General features: G+C 40.3%; 1 protein-coding gene across 3 annotated transcripts in view; it reads left to right on the top strand.

Moving 5' to 3' along the window:
• The window catches only part of robo3 (roundabout, axon guidance receptor, homolog 3 (Drosophila)), a 239,845-nt gene that overhangs the window by 187,157 nt on the left and 34,675 nt on the right, over nt 1-18,013 (top strand). For all 3 annotated transcript variants that reach the window (XM_061740241.1, XM_061740242.1, XM_061740243.1), the window contains exons 7-9: nt 2,120-2,244; nt 7,587-7,758; nt 12,097-12,302. In XM_061740241.1, coding sequence (XP_061596225.1) covers nt 2,120-2,244; nt 7,587-7,758; nt 12,097-12,302 — 503 coding nt within the window. The remainder of the gene's footprint in view (nt 1-2,119; nt 2,245-7,586; nt 7,759-12,096; nt 12,303-18,013) is intronic.

Genomic DNA, 18,013 nt, shown 5'->3' with positions numbered 1-18,013 from the left:
ATGGATGGATGGATGATGGATGGATGATGGATGGATGGATGGATGATGGGTGGATGGATGGATGGATGGATGGATGGATGATGGGTGGATGGATGGATGGATGGATGGATGGATGGATGATGGATGGATGATGGATGGATGGATGGATGGATGGAGGATGGATGGATGGATGGATGGATGATGGATGGATGGATGGATTGATGGATGGATGGATGGATGGATGGATGATGGATGGATGGATGGATGGATGATGGATGGATGGATGATGGATGGATGGATGGATGATGGATGGATGGATGGATGATGGATGGATGGATGGATGGATGGATGGATGGATGATGGGTGGATGGATGGATGGATGGATGGATGGATGGATGGATGGATGGATGGATGGATGGATGCTCCGATGCCCCTCTTCTCCCAGTCTTTCTTTTTCTCTGTGCTTCAATGCAAATGGAGAGCGACCATGAAAGAGAAGCAGGAGATGAGATGGGCCGATGAGAAATCAATTAGGACTGTTGGAGGGCATCATTATGCATTCACAGCCGCTCTGCGGAGAGAGGCCTGTCACTCTGCTGCAGAATCGATACAAATCAAAGAGCTAGGTGTGTTTGTGTGTGAGCACACACACGTACAGGGCTGAGGGGTGGCATATAGCAGCAGAGTAAGGTAAGTCAGCCTAGCATTTATCAGCAGCTTTCCTCCTCCTGCCCTTCAGCTGTTCAAAGACATCTGATCAGTCTGATCACAAACGTGACCTACAAACCTGAATTCAGGCTATTATGAAAACTTAGTTGGTATTGTTTTTCACTGCTGCACAAGATAGTTGGAGGCATAGTGTTCAACATCATCATGTATCACAGGATGGATCATAAATGAACAACCCAAGTTTACCCAGGACCTATTTGGATATGTCCTCTTTGCAGAGACCATTTTTAACTAAATAGTGACAGCAGAAGCCACAGGCCCGTTCCCCGGTAGGTGCTACCTGGGACTGTACGGATCCACCTGCTGTCTGAGAGGGCGAAGAAGAGCTGAGGAAAACATTAGTCTAGGACAGGGGTCGGCAACCTAAAATGTTGAAAGAGCCATATTGGACCAAAAACACAAAAAACAAATATGTCTGGAGCCACAAAAAATGAAAAGTCTTGTATAAGCCTTAGAATGAAGGCAAATGGCGAGAAAAAAGTCGAAATGTCGAGAAAAAAGTCGAAATTTTGAGATTAATGTTGAAGTTAAATCTCAAGAAAAAAGTCAAAACGTTGAGAAAAAAGTCGAAATGTCGAGAAAAAAGTCAAAATGTTGAGAAAAAAGTCGAAATGTCGAGAAAAAAGTCAAAATGTTGAGAAAAAAGTTGAAATGTTGAGAAAAAAGTCGAAATGTCGAGAAAAAAGTCAAAATGTTGAGAAAAAAGTCGAAATGTCGAGAAAAAAGTCAAAATGTTGAGAAAAAAGTCGAAATTTCGAGAAAAAAGTCCAAATTTAGAGATTAATGTTTAAGTACAATTTCGAGAAAAAAGTTGAAATGTTGAAAAAAAAGTCGAAATGTCGAGATTAAAAAGGAAATGAAAGAGGAAGAAAAAAAGAGAAAAAGGAAAAAAGAAAAAGAAAAAAGGGAGAAAAAAAAGAAAAAAAAGATCAAACATTTTTTTCAAATCTCCAGGAGCCACTAGGGCGGCGCTAAAGAGCCGCATGCGGCTCTAGAGCCGCGGGTTGCCGACCCCTGGTCTAGGACCTGCTAAGAGACAAAAAAAAGAAAGGAAAAAAAAAACAAATTAATGTTGTCTGTAAAGATTGAAAGGTTGAAGCCAAAAGGGCTTTGTTTCACTCCTGTTGACACTGTCAGATGAGCAGTGAGGCCTCATCTCCTCCAGACAGAGATCCATTTTGTTCTCTGTTATTTTCACTGACAGCCCTGACAGTGCATGTGTGTGCGTAAAGGATGGCAACATGAAGAGCTGGAGAGTCCTTAGTGATGGGTTGTTGTCATCACTGCTCACCTGTCACAGCTTCATCATGTCTGCTGCCACAAACTCAACTCACACTCTGACACTTGTACAAAGCAACGCAACGTGAAGATGATGATTCATTGCCATGTGTCTGTTTTCTTTGTGCCACAGTGCCTCCTCAGATCGTCGTCCGGCCTCGAGACCAGATCACAGCTCCAGGTCGCACCGTAACCTTCCTCTGCGGTACCAAAGGAAACCCGCCTCCAGCCGTCTTCTGGCAGAAAGAAGGCAGCCAGGTGAGAAAGTGCCTGTCACATGTGTTAAAGAGAACACGGGATCACCTTCTGTTTCAGATGAGTCTGCCCTCTGAGGCATCTGCCGGGGTCTCATGGTCAATTTCCATCTGACAGGAGGGGTGCTGGAGGACAAGGTTTGAGTGGCAGGCTGGGTCATTGGCGGACAGAGCTTACTTTCTGACTTAACACATGGTCCACATCGTAGGAGAACACTACTGCAAGACAATCCTATTTCCTGTTATCATTGCCAAAAACAACAATAATGCACGCATTTTGTTCACTACTGTCGACAGGCTAACAAACCCACCGTAGTCAGTGGACCCTGAACTTCTATCCAACCGTGCCTGCAATCAGTTTTCCTCTTTCTGTACTGACAAGATTCAGAAAATCAGACAGTCAGTCGGGGCTCCTATGCTAGACGCAGGATATGTACCACCTCTGTGTCTAATGAGAGAAACCATAACACATATCTGTCCAGTCACCCGTAAGAACCTGGATGACATAATACATCAGCTGAACTCCACCACTTGCTGCCTTGATACTCTGCCAACAGGGTGTTTTAAGTGTTGCACGTTGTATGGCCTTAGAGCTTTTAGACATTGAAATACACCTCTGCTTTCAGATGTCTTTCCTCTTGCCTAATAGCAGCCGTCATTAAGCCACTTTTAAAATGAACAGTCTAGACAGATCACTTATGAACGGCTATAGGCCCATATCAAACCTCCCCTTTCTTAGTAAAATCATAGAAAAAGCAGCTTTTCAGCGGCTGTATAACTTCCTAAGACAAAATTACGGTTGTGATGTTTTCCAGTCAGGTTTCCGGCTAAATCACAGTACTGAGACAGCTCTAATAAAGGTCCTTAATGACACCGCTCCAATACATCTCACCAGGAGATCCAATTAAAACATTGATCAAATGCATTGATCCAATTAAAGAGTGGATGTGCCAGTCTTGATGTGCCAGTCTTAAATGAAGACAAATAAGGAAAAAATTGTGTTTGGAGCCAAGGAAGAAAGATTCAAACTCCGCTTCCAGCAGTAAAGCTACAAACAAATAGCCAAGCCAGAAATCTGGCAGTGGTTCTGGACCTCAGATCTGAATTTTAACAGCCAAATTAAGAAAGTAGTGAAGTCAGCCTATTATCACCTGAAGAACATGGACATGGACACCTAAAGAATATGGACAAGGGATTTCAAAATAAGACAGGAACCTCGAAACTCAAAACCGCAAAGTCCTTCAGGTTTGAGTCCTGTTTGGGTTAGAGTCCCTCAGATTTGAGTCGGGTTTGAGTCCTGTAAATTCTATTGGCTTTTTTTTTTTTTTGTTTAAAGTTTAAATCATGCTTTTTATTTATGTCTTAATGTCTTTGTAAAGCACTGTGAATAACCTTGTTGTTGAATTGTGCTATAGAAATATACTTGCCTTGCCTTACAAATCATACAGTTCTCTTTTAAATGTTTTGTGAAGATCGTTTACTGCAGTTTCAACTGCATAGGTCTTCAGAAATAGTTCACTGTTATGGTGGCTGCAGTAATTCCTCCTTTAAGACATTAATTATGTACCAATCACAAGTGTTTTTTAGCTAGTAGTAGTTAGTATAGCTGTAAAAAACAAAAGCACTGCTTCCAAAATGACCATAAATTAGAATTTGCCTTCTGCAGGGTAATTACAACAAAATAGGGCATTCCAAACTTCATGAGGCGTTACACAACATCACAACAGTTTCATCGGGATGTAGAAACTGCAGTGTGCTGATGTGTCAGCTAAATGAAATGTTGTAAATTACTTATGGATTTTTATTAGATTTTTTTTTTCTCAGTGGAAATGTAGTTGGAACAAAAAGTATCTCATATTGCCCTAAAAAAAAAAAAAAAGGCAACACCAAAGGCAAAAGAAAAATAAGGAAAATACAAATTGTTTTTCATTTATTCTGACTTTTATTTCTTTGCAGACAGTATCAATCCAGAATATGGTTCTTATCAGCTTCTTTTCTTATCGTCATGCTACCACGCTATCTCTGGTAACCCTTGTCCATGAGGTTCTACAGTATCTGCTATCGACAGCTGATGTTTCTTGAGTCAGTGTCGTCTGAGGGATCAGAGATCTCAGGTGTCCAGTACAGACTTACACACTGAAATTCTCCAGATTCCTGGAACGATATAATCATTATATTTGCTCCGTCGAAGGAAAAATATCCAAATCCCTTTCAGCTTTTAGGAACATGGTTTAAAACATGTCAATGATCTTCTCACACATTTTGTTGATAAAAGGGAGATGATCTATCCATATTTCCTCTTCGGGCTGTATATACATTTCACCTTAATTTTTGCTTTTTACTTCCTTTCTCAATATGTTGCCTAAAATGCAAACTTAGGTATATTTTAACATGAAATGAGGTTGAGGAGAAAAGAATATCTTGGATTCATACTGTCTGCACAAAAGAAAAAAAATCCAAGTGGGATAATCAGTGCACTATTTTGATTTGCATTTTTCACATTATTTCTTTTTTCTAATTTGAGGTTAGAGTAACACATTATGTGGCTGAACTGCTTTATTGCTGTGATAGTAACAATTGCAACTGGCTTTCAGACATTATTAAACTTTTTTTTTTAAACATACTATATAAATGATGATCTCCGAAAGTTTGTGTAATGTTAGGTTTTGTTTAATCCAGTCTCTTTACATTCCATTCCACTCCGTGTGTTTTCCAAAGAGCCCACCTCTCTTCCTACGGCCCTGTTCTCCACTTTCGTCCTCTGCTTTCATTGTTAGTAGCTGTGTGTTGTAGTTTAAAGTCACTGAGTCACACACTCACACCTCACTTTCCCATCATCCAACAAGTCTATCATTCACGTGTGTGTGTGTGTGTGTGTGTGTGTGCGCGTGTGTGTGTGTGTGTGTGTGTGTGTGTGTGTGTGTGTGTGTGTGTGTGTGTGTGTGTGTGTGTGTGTGTGTGTGTGTGCGGGAGAGAGAAAGGCGAGAGTGTGATAAGCTGTGCAGCCTGTTGGAATGCTCTGAAAGGCTGCTGGGAGTGCGTGGGTGCCTGCAGCATGGCTCCCAGGTATAGATACGAGGGGGGGAGCGGGATCGGAGGAGGCCTGCAGAATGCGAGTGGGAGAGGGACAATAAGTGTGGAGGAGAGAGATAAAGAGGAGAAAGCATCGAGGAGGAAAGGAAGTATGTGGGAAGCTGCAGCACAGAGGGTTTGGATTTTGGTAGTTTGGAGGTAGTTTCCTGTTAAAATGTCTGTTCTCCTGAGTCCACTTACTGACCTGGACGGATATGGGTGGCAGTAATGGAGACGTAATGAGAGACATCAAAGGCTCCCAGTCCAACCCACCACAGATTTCTTTTTTCCAATGCAGAGAGCACACTCAGGGCTAATACAGAAACGTAGTATTTGAAAACATGAATCTGACATTTCTTCAGGTCAGAACCATTTTTTTATCTTATTCACCTCTGGATCTCCAAATCACTTAGTTTTAGGGTACACATGGACACGCAAGTTTGGTGTCCAAATAGCCACCAACTTTTAATGTGACATTTGAGGGGTGGTGGTGGTGTATGGGGCCTGAGTTTGACTACTTTCTCTGCGATCTGCTTTCCCAGTTTTTCTTTGTCCATCCATTTTCTACACCAGTTTTATCCTTTGCAGGGGTCTGCTCTCCAGCTCTCCAGCTCATTACAGGCGATAGGTGTAATGAGTGTAATGAGCCCCCCCCCCATCCACACTCATACCTACGGGCAATTTAGGATGTATTTCTTTGTATTTGGCCCGAGTACCATTGTATCTACCCCAGAGTTTTTGTGGAAGATTTCTATAAAAAGACTGTACTTATACATGCAGTAGTAGAACAAGTTAAACTACATAATTAAAGGCTCTGCAACTAATTAAAAATAAATTGTGATTTCAATTTTGACTCCCAGTGATGACAAAAAACAATGTAATAGAGGATAAAACAGTTATTTTCCTATATAATCTGTCTTGTCTTCTGAATTTCACAAAGACTCTACTTGGCCCCGGGAGAGGGATTTCCTTTTAATAACGAGCTCATGCTGGTGTTTTTTTGGAGAAAACAATTAAGGGATTATTTAAGCAGCTTTATTAGCAGGTGCTCTGTTGGCCCGAGTCATTTTTACATTGTTTAGTCTTGACTTTGCCCTTTAAGTTTCCCGTAGAAATTTTAGCATTTTTATGTTAAGTCCAATGACTGCAACATGCTTCTAGTGGATAATTGTTTATTGTTTATTTTCATGATTTAAAGGTTGACCAAAATAACAGTTTTAGATTCTTTTCTATAATCAAGCAGACTTTCTAAGCAGCATGGAGCTGTCATCCTGTCACGCCTGTATAGCACAGAAAAAGAATACCTATCTATCTGAACATTTGTGTTCAGCTCTTACAGAGCATGACGTGTAATGTGGGGAAGCGTCAGAAAGAGATCATGTTCACCACAGAGCTTTAGTGCGGCTCCAGGTATTTTACGGGCTCCACAGGATTTTTCTACATACAAGTTTCAGCTATGAATCTGTTGGATTAAAATGTCATTATTGAGAACACTTGAATGTAATGTATTATCTGTTAGAAGTAAAACACTGATAACAGTCATGAAACCTATGCAGCAAAAAATAAATGCACCTATTTAAAAAAAAAAAACTAAACTAAACGTGTTGGACTTGGAGTCATACCACCGCAAAAACCTAACAGATGTAGGCATTACTTTGTACATTTTCAGTTTTAACCCAACAAGAGTCATGTCTGACATGTTTAATGTTACTGAGTATTTACTATAACTGTTGTCAAGGCGACCACAGCAACATTAAGCGATCTAGCAGGTAGTTGCTCATATATACCGTCACAAATACTTTTTATTAGTTTAATTAACATTTTATCATTTGTTGGTGTTTTTGCAAAAGCAAAGAAAAATTGAAATTCAGACGTTCACCAAACAAATATCCCAACATCTGAACCCTGCGCTGCAGCGCTCTCTCTCTTTATTTATTTATTCATTTTAACTTATGTCTGCATTTAAAGAGTAGTCTTCTTTCATGGTCACTGCCTTTTTTATTTTTATGTGACATAAATTGTAAACCTTAAGAAAAGGCTCTCATTGAAGTATTAGCACAAAATGAACTTTGGTAATAAGGCTCGTAGATCAGCTGATGACTTATTTTTTAGTCCTGTTTCAACTCAATAAAGCTTCTATAAAAAACACATCAATAACTAATAAACAGCAAATTACCAAAAAAATTACCAAATGCATACTGTATGAATGTATCATACGAGTAAATGACAAGTAAGTGAAGTAAAAGACTAATCTCCCTGATCATTTCCCTCTAGATCCTGCTGTTCCCCATCCAGGAGCCATCCCAGTCGGGTCGGTTCTCCGTGTCGCTGAGCGGTGAGCTGACCATCACCGACGTGCGCGTGGAAGACTCCGGCTTCTACATCTGCCAAGCCATCAGCGTGGCCGGCAGCATCCTGACCAAGGCCCTGCTCGAGGTGGAAAGTGGTCAGTGTCACTTCTGAACTCTTTCGTTCTTTCTACAAGCAAGAAACAGGCTCAAGCCTGGAAACTGCACTTCACTTTTTCTAGCAGTGAATGTTATTGTGAAAGGTGCAGACAGAGGTTAACCTCTGAATAGTAATGAGAAGATGGTGTATTTTACACAACTCTGATGTTCCAAAAAATAAAAACTAAACAAATGGCAAGACAAAGAAAAGAGACAAATGCGTTTCTATCGATATGCAAGTAAATTGTATGGCAAGCTTATAAAAATAGCCCTTCAAAATAAAGCAATAACTGACACACATATTTAATGGATTGGAGTGAATGGTGGAGCTGTGTTTAATTGGAATGAACTGAATGTGTTTACTTTATGTTTATGCGACTAGGGGTGTTATTTGTTGTGAATCAGCACTGTACAAATAATTAAGTAAAATTTGTTCGATGAATAATAAAACCGAGTCACACAGAGACTGTGTGAGAGATTCACACAATTTATTTGTGACAATAATGTTCATTTCATTTTGTTTCCTGACAAAATGCAAGCATTGGACATGTTTCCAGTTGCTGAAGTGAACGATTCTGTCTCTGTTGTCAAAACTAGCTTGCTAGCTGCTGCTATGTACACTAACACAGTTGCCTTTACATTATTCCTGTTTCTTAAACTATGTACAAAAATTAATAAAAGTAATGCTGTAATAACTTATTCCATTTTCATAATAGAGGTAATATTTTTAATTAATTAAATTATTTGTTATTGTAACAAATTAGATTATTACAGTAACCTGCTACAAATAACATGTCACTCCCCCAACATGGTGATGCAGTTAGAGGAATTCTTTAAGAAGGACTTTCGTGGCTTTCTGTATGACACCATCAGTCATTGTTAGCCACTCACAGCTAGCAGAAAGTTCCCCCAAGGTTTTGACTGTGTTGATTATGTTAACATTGTAAAAATGTCCTTATATGTTGAAAGTTGAAAAATCCCTCTCCTCACAAGTACCATATTTTGTGGACCATTAGGCGCACTGCATTATAAGGCGATATCAATGAACGGATATATTTTCCTACATAAGGCGCACCAGGTTTAAAACATATAAAGCGAAACAAAACAGTCTGGTAAGTCGAACTTTATTCAACTCATTCACAACAACTCCGAATATCGTTCACTTGTAACAAATACAGAAAAATACTCACATTTGAAATCATTCCTCTTCCACAAATCCACCAATAAAAAGTGGAGGAGGTGAGCATCGTACTACGTCCTGCTTTCTGATGGTTCATCGTTGTCAGCAATAGCGGACACCTGAAGTTAGTGTGAGATTGGAACAACGTTGTATTGCAACATTTGATTATAATTAGATTATGATATAGATTTAACAATTTGGTTTACGCTAAAAACGTTTGCTAGACGTCTAATTACAGTAAGGTAATGTTGACTAGATGATGGATGATGGTTGCTTGCCAGCACTACATAATTAGTTATCTTAAGCCGGGCATACACTGTGCGATTATCGGCTCGTTTTGAGCCGATTTTCCAGTCGTGCAACTATTTTTTGGATCGGGCCGGATTTCGACCCAATCGTTGCTCGTGCCTCGTGCAGTATACGTGGGGTAACGACGAGAGATTAACACCTCACGACGAGCTCCCGATCACAAATCGTGTGCTTGCAAGAAAATCAAACGTGTTTGAAATCCTGGTCGTGCTACGACCCGATTTGCCTCATCCTTTCGCAGAGAGCATGTGCAATCTCTGATGTCACATCAAAAACTATTATTTGTAGTTTAAAGTGTAGCAAATTCACATTACAAATCATGTTTTAATAGCAGAAAAAAAGACCGCATTTCCCACGTACAGTGCGCGTCTCTGCGTACCCTACGCCGTAGGCTCTGCATTGGTGTAACACGGAACCATAAATCAGCCTTCAGTGTGCGCTCTGTCTGCTGTTCTGAACACTTCTCTGTTGTGCTCATTTTGTTGGGACGCCGGGTCCCTCCGCCGAGACACAACTTTTGCTGTTTGCGTGCATTGTTGTGTCTAAAAATGATGCGCAGTGCCCACCCAATCAGAAACGGTACAAATATTTTGTGATTTTTTTTTTATATATATAAAAAAATAAAATCATAAAAAAATAAAGGATCCCCATAACCTTTGATCGGGTGGGCAGGATGCACGTTTGGGTGGGCACAGCCCACCCCTGCCCCCCCTAAAACCGGCCTCCAGTTCCAGTACACAGAAGTCGGACGGGAGGATTATGATCGTATAGTGTGAGCAGACGGGTCGCATCAGAGCATCGGCTCGTACAGTGTGAGACCATAAATCGTGGGCTGTGAACTTTTGAACTCAGCGATCTAGTCGTGCAGTGTGAGATGGGGCTGACTCAAACAATTTAAAATATTGCACAGTGTATGCCCAGCTTAACGTTGTCTGACGTTGCAACACGTATCCAACCAAGGACTGACTTTAATGTGTCAGCTGAACGGCCCGACAGTCAATCAAGCGGAGCGGCTTCGTCGCTACCAAAGTCGCACTAAAACATCTCGACAGATTTTTGAGCGCAGTGTACCACAAAAAATTGGTTTGAGGTCAGTAAGCACAGTAAGATTCATACATAAGGTGCTGATTATAGGGCACGCCATCGATTTTTGAGAAAAATTAAGGATTTTAAATTTGCCTTATAAGGCAGAAGATACTTTATTATAGTTTCAAATGTCATCTCTAATGTTTATGTGAAGTTAAGCTTCTTTTTTGAAACAGGATCAACTGTCATGTGTTTATTTGTCATAAGAATGTAAAACTCTTGTTTCCTGTAGACAGTTTTACTCAGTATTTTAAGATGCTGTAGAATAATTGTTTCTGAAATTATGAAATATGTTAGAACATGATTATCACACATAGATGAAGATTGATTATCTCTCAGAATCCACTGCACATGTGCACTGTTGAAAAATCTCTCAAATCCATCTTAAATAAAAAGATCCTTCTTCCCAAACAGCAGGAGGCGTAATCTGATGTAATCAAATGGGACAACTGCTGATAGTTTGATTCAAATAACCCTGCTGCAACATATGTTCCCCTGCATGTAACCCTCCCAGTAAACAGGGATTTGGTTCAGCTCCATCTATTCTCACCCCTGTTCTGACTTTTTATGTTTTCCATTTAGCTTCAGTTATCTGATGGTGTCAGATTTCTCAATAACGCAGAATACTGATCATGCATGGTCCACATGTGTGGCAGATGTTACAGGCCAAGTGGGCTGGATTTTCTACAATAACAGCATGTGAACCGTGTGAGTATAAGCTCACTGTCTTGCAAAAAAAATTCAAAACAACTCTCTCCTCAACATTTACAAATGTACAGGAATGTATTGGACGTCTTCAACTTTATTTAGCTTCAAGATCACCAGTTCAAACCTCCACGGTGCCATTGATTAGCATGTTGTAGTGGGCAGGAGCACAGAGAGCTGAACCTCAGAGCGTTTTAAAAAGGGATTTTCTCCAACTGTGGCATTGTACATGTTATTTGACAAAAGCAAACAGACGGATCTGCAACCCAACATGTAAAGTTCCCTGGAACTTTACATGTTTGCATGTAAAATCAGCCAACTGACAATTAATAGGACACAACTTAAATGTTCCTGCAGCTTGATGGACCCAAACACTAAATCACAGGGAAAGAAATGGTTGAAAATAGAAGGTATTGTGCTCTGCATTCCGGCTGTATTGATCGTAGTAATTCTTGTTCAGCCTGAAATAACTTTATGGTGTTCTCCAGGTTGTTCTGTTACATCAACACCTCTTTGCACCTGCACATAAGGAACTGATCAAACACCTGATGATAAGTGTACAGAGATGCATCTGATTTATCTGCTTATACAACTTTTGGACTAGATTCGTTCTGATTCTGATGCCAACGAATACCGCAAAGAATATCCTTAAGTGGTAACAGTCCTGCTGGCTCTGATTTACTGCTTTCAAGCTCCAGTCAGTTGTTGCACTTGCTAGTTGACCACTAGTTTAACTCCATATATGCCATTTACCAGTTGACGTTACTGGTTTAAATCTCAATAAATTGGACAATACTTGCTTTCCTATAATCCTGGAACTGATTGCATTCATGGTTAATGGTCTGCAACCTTGGAAATGCACCTGGACAACTAGGTGCGAGTTCAGTGTCAGGATCACACCATAATACATTTTTTAAATAATAATAATAATAATTATTAATAATAATAATAATAATAATACATTTTATTTAACAGCACCTTTCAAGGTACTGCAGGACACTTTACAGCTAAATGAGAAACATAATAATTGTCGTGTCACTGCTCTCTGTCCCTCCAGCACCGTCGGACCGGGTCCCTCCCATCATCCGCCAGGGTCCAGCCAATCACACGTTAGCTCCTGGTTCCACCGCTCAGCTACACTGCCACATCATGGGAAACCCCCTTCCCAGCATCCAATGGGAAAAGGATGGCCAGAGAATCCTGGGAAATGACGGTCGCATAAGCTTGATGGAAAATGGCACTTTCCAAATTTCCAACCTCCAGGTGAGAAAATAAAAGTCTTCCACTCATGTAGTTTTTTTTCCAAATACACAACTTTTCTGTGATAACTTTCAGTTTATATCTGTTGCCACCTCCCTTCCCACACAACCATTTATCAGACTTAATAAAATGTTTACACATATCCCTGTTTGCACAGCAGAAGCGATCCAGTCAACACAGTAAACGATAAGCGTTTTTCTGTGCAAATCAACAGTTTTAATTAGCAGGAGGTGTGAAGCTTAAACAGAGGACAATTTTACGGTTGGTTTAAACAATGCATTTTTACAAGAGGACGAGGGGTGTGGATAGGTGAGGTGTGATCACCATGATAATGAGGGACTGAGGCCATTAGCAGTCGTTAGCGCCATCTGACTCCCTGGTAATGAAATCCATTCTGGCCCAGAATTCCCTCCTGGGTACAAAGCAGCACCTGAGGTCACCGCAGCCTCCATGAGGCTCCAGGAAGCTTGCGCATTAATTGATTGTGGGTTCTCAATAATTAACGCTTACTGAGACTTGTAATTAAATCCTCAATGCATCAATGCAAGCAAGGACCCGAGAGTGAGCAGGAGAGAGCGAGAGATGGAGCTGGGTGAAAGGAAAAGACTGAAGCCCCGATCTGTGAGTCAGCATACTGAAGTTTCTTTTATGCTGCGTTCTTATCGTACAAGTATGGATGGTAGTGACTTGACACATTATTCTGCAGTGCCCAGGCTTCTGTTTGATCTGGGACACCAAAACAAATTTACGGTGTTATATTTCACAGACAAGAGCAAAACGTCTTTTGCGTTCTTTGAGACAGTTCCCTATTTCTTTGAGATCAGGCCTAACCAATGATGGCAGAACGCTATTGGTGGAGTCCATTGTTATAACAAAGAATAACTAATATTGAAATACATGAGCATAGATGTCTCTTTAAGCACAAACAATCAGGTTGAATCTAAACACGCATTGCACAGCAGGAAAAGCAAGAAGAAACTTTGTTAATGATGCCCAGTTCTGTTGGACGCACCAGTTGTCTATGAGTTAGTGTGCAAGACGAGGACTTCACAAAAGATCACTAGTTCTGGTTCCAGGTTCTCATCTTGTACTTTGGGCTGAATGGAAATCCAAAAGTACCCTATACTGACAGGTAATTTGAGAATGATTATAGCTCAAACGCTTACTTCTTTACATTGCAGACATAACTCTCGTCCAACCATCCATTTCCTGCTACTCTCTAGAATCAACTGCAACTGCAGTGAATATCGAAATACAATACAATGCAAATGGATAATGATCTGACAACTATTTATACAAATATTTGATGGACATATAAGCATATGTTAGTAGGAATAGTTTGCCCTATACACCAAACCTTTTAATTGTTAAAATAAAAAAAAAATTTTTTAAATTATTAAAGGTAGCTACCGAATCAAATTGCAGTTGTATTAGTTAACAACCTTCAGCCCTTTCCTTGGTTCTTCACTCGGTGTAGCATGGATGGAGATTCCTCCCACAGCTCCAGATACTGTGTCTGGTATCCTACATATCTGTATAAACTTGAGGTTGTGAGAGGTTGTGTTGACATGACAGTGGGAATATCTGAAGAATTCAGTTCAGTTTAAGTAAATTCAATTCACTTTGATTTTATAGCACCAGTTCACAACAAAAGGCACTTTAATTTCAATAAAGTCAAATTAAAGACAATCCACTTGAGTCCAAGTATATAGCCATCTTTGCCACCTCTAACTTTAAACTTTATTGAAAGGGAACGTTTGAGCCTGATCTTAAAGGTAGAGGACGCTGGACTGTATCTTTGAGTTTAAACACAAAACACTTGAATTCTGACCTCGTGCTAGAGAAGCAAGAGACAATTCAGACTTAAAACTGTGTAGCATGAAAGTATCTTCTGGAATGATCCCCTCCACATGAGCAGATATTCCTCAGCCAATAAATCTTCTTCTTCATTTGACCAAAGGTAGACTGAATGATTTATACCACCTCTAGTGGAACAACGTGGTATTACGAGGCTTCAAGGTGGTTCATCCCCTCTGAGCAGCACTGAACATCATTGTGTTTAGCATGAAATTAAAACTGTTATTTTTTTAATATATTTACGTTGGTTGTTATCGTTAAATATTTCAAAGTATAATTTGAACATATAGCACCGGATAGTAATCAAATGAGCAAGCATTGAAGAAAAATAAAAATCAGGATCCACAGAACAGTTAACCCTGAAATAGTCCTTCTACATGAGCAGATTTCCTCTGTGCCTCATCAGTGGGGCAGATGGTCTGTTTGTTCCTCGTACACTGGCAATAAGGAGACGCCATTACCCCGGGATCTCTGCCAAACACGCCGCTGCTCTCCCACTGCAGTGCCAAGATGTCCAGGACGGACTGGTGTGTGTGTGGTGCTGTTAGGTCTTTGGTGTGTGTGTGTGTGTGTGTGTGTGTGTGTGGTGCTGTTAGGTCTTTGGTGTGTGTGTGTGGTGCTGTTAGGTCTTTGGTGTGTGTGTGTGGTGCTGTTAGGGGTTTGGTGTGTGTGTGTGTGTGTGGTGCTGTTAGGTCTTTGGTGTGTGTGTGTGTGGTGCTGTTAGGTCTTTGGTGTGTGTGTGTGTGTGTGTGTGTGTGGTGCTCTTAGGTCTTTGGTGTGGGCATGGACTGCAGGATGGGGACAATTAATACAAGGTTAAAAAAATAAAAACACAGGGGAAGACAAACAAAGCCTGAGGAGGGCGAGAAGGACTACACGGACACAACTAAACAGATTAGCAGTGGAGTGATGAGATTAAAGCAGGAAATTTAGTTCATATGTTGACATGAAATCCCAGTAGTTGCTGTTGGAAATCAGATTTCCCTTCTGCACCCAAACAAAAGATGGTAAGACATTATCAGCATTCTACATTTTATAGTGTAGTAAACATGATTACTGGGCAATATCAGTAGTATAAATGTCCCAAAACATTGGAAGACTGTTAAATGTAAATACAATCACAATGCATTGGTTTGTGAATCTTTTAAACTTGTATTTTATGCACAATATAATAAGGAAAACATAAAAAATCATTAAAGTGAGGAAATGCACTATGTTAAGATAAAACAACTGGGCAGTACCACATCTCAGTCTGGTCAGGGTGTGGTTCCCACTGTGTTGCATGTCCTCTGTTTGAACAACCGTCCATACGTCTAGGAACTGAGGAGAGCAGCTGTTTATGGATGAAGGACTGGAGCTGCTCAACAACCCTGGCTCTCCTTTATCCTATTTTTCCTTTCATGCTTCTCCAAACACTTTTAGTTGGTGAAAGCTCTGGACTGCAGACAGATCAGTTCAGCACCAAGAATCGGCTACTACAAAGCCATGCTGTCGTGATGGAAGTGGTATGTGGTTTAACATTGTCTTGCTGAAAGATGCAAGACCACACCTAAGGAAGAGGTTTTCCTGGAAGAGAGCATATACTGCCATACATCATGGATATACATCTCAGCACGGATTTTCCTTTCCAGATGTGTGACAGCTGTGTGTCATTGGACCTCCATACCATCAGAGATGAAGAATTTTGAGTTCTGATCACAAGCTGGATGCTTCCTCTCCTCCATAGTCAGGAGGACTGGATTTCTAACAAGACGTTCAAATTTGGATGAATCTGACCGCAGGACAGTTTTCCACACTATCTCATCCAGATCTAGAAGTGTAAACTGGACGTCCAAGAAACAAATATCTAAATATTTGAGTCCAACCCTACAAACATGATGCAATGTGATGAAATATCCGACCAGCTTTGGGAGTGGGAGAAAAAATAGATTGTGTTACTGTCAAGGCTGGTCTGAGTGCCAGTTTATGAGCTCTTGGACTCCGGTAGATCACTATGAAAAGTCAGAGGTTTGGTGGAGGGGTGGTAAATACAGATAGTTTTTTTTTTTTTGATTTTTTTTTCTTTCTGATATCTCTGCATGGATGAAGGACCATCACCTTCAACTAAATCTGTCCAAGACTGAGCTTATCGTCTGTCCAGCCAGCCATTCCTTACCTCCTCAGATAAGCAGCTGGATTCCACCACACTTGTGCCCACGTCTTCTGCTAGGAATCTTGGTGTGATGTCAGACAGCCAGCTGACCTTTAAGGACCATGTTGCCTCGGTTTCCCGGTCTTGGTGATTTGCTCTTTACAACATCAGGACTATCAGACTCTACCTGTGAGAACTTACGGCACAGCTCTTGGTTCAGGCTCTGGTCATCTCAAGCATTGACTACTGTAATTCCTTGTTGGTCGGCCTTCCAGCTGCTCAGTTAAACCTCTGCAGAGGATCCAGAATGCAGCAGCACGTCTGGTCTTCAACCAACCCAAGAGAGCTCATGTCACTAGGGTTGCCACCCGTCCCGTAAAATCCTTTATTTGAGAAAAAAATGTTGCGTCCCGTATTGAACTAATACGGGACACGATTTGTACCGTATTTTCATTAACTTTTACACCATATTCTAGTTGAATTATTGAAATAAGTTAACTTTTACACCATATTCTAGTTGAATTATTGAAATAAATTAACCTTTACACCATATTCTAGTTGAATTATTGAAATAAATTAACTTTTACACCATATTCTAGTTGAATTATTGAAATAAATTAACCTTTACACCATATTCTAGTTGAATTATTGAAATGAATTAACTTTTACACCATATTCTAGTTGAATTTTTGAAATAAGTTAACTTTTACACCATATTCTAGTTGAATTATTGAAATAAATTAACTTTTACACCATATTCTAGTTGAATTATTGAAATAAATTAACTTTTACACCATATTCTTCACCTGTAACTATATTATACATCTTGGCTGATGTGGACATACGTAGCATAGGAGGCTATTTCAGTTGCTATATGGTTGTCTGTCTGTACAGTCATGCAAGTCCAATGCTATTAAAGCACTTTAAACTTTAAATCAAAGCATTTTGTTTTTTCATATAAAATAAACACATTTTTATTCAGTTTAGAAGTTTTGGGGCTTTTTTCTTTTGGCTCCTGCGCTGCTGAAATCAGGGCGTCCCTTATTTCTATTTCTGAAAGGTGGCAACCCTACATGTCACTCCGCTGCTAATCTCCCTGCACTGGCTTCCAGTTGCAGCGCATCGAGTTCCAAGCTCTGCTTCTGGCTACCAAACAATTACCCAAACGGCTCCTGCCTACCTTCACTCCCTCATCCAGAGCTACTCTCCCTCTACCTTCACTCCTCCATCCAGAGCTACACTCCCTCTACCTCCTCTAGTGGTAATAGTAGTAGTAGTAGTATTGTGTCTGTCTTCATATTTTCTTGAGATTTTTTATTTTTAACACAATCATTTTAAAAAAATGTTTCCATGGTAGTTTAGATGCTGTTCTGTTTGTAGGATGTATTTGTTACGATGATTAGCCATGGTAACAGAAAACTGTTTACATGTGGAAGACGCAGACTGAGATATCCAAGAGCAGCTAATGAGCAAAAAGTGTCTTAAATGCAAATGGGTTGCAGAGGAGACCTCAAGGTCAGGAGGTTTTTTATTTTATTTTCCCTTGATCATCATGTGCAGTTTTAGATCCCTGAGGTGGGATGGATGAGCTTGTTGCTGGTAGGAGACAGCAGAAATATCGGGTTTTTAAAGATACGGTTACAGGGGACTAAAGACTTCAGACAGACTTACAGGATTGGTTTGCAATAGATGATGCAATCCTGGACATAAGACTGTGAGGGAGCAC

This window comes from Cololabis saira, chromosome 14 (genome assembly GCF_033807715.1).
Source record: "Cololabis saira isolate AMF1-May2022 chromosome 14, fColSai1.1, whole genome shotgun sequence".
Taxonomy (NCBI): Eukaryota; Metazoa; Chordata; class Actinopteri; order Beloniformes; family Belonidae; genus Cololabis; species Cololabis saira.
This window is presented reverse-complemented; position numbering and strand designations above follow the sequence as displayed.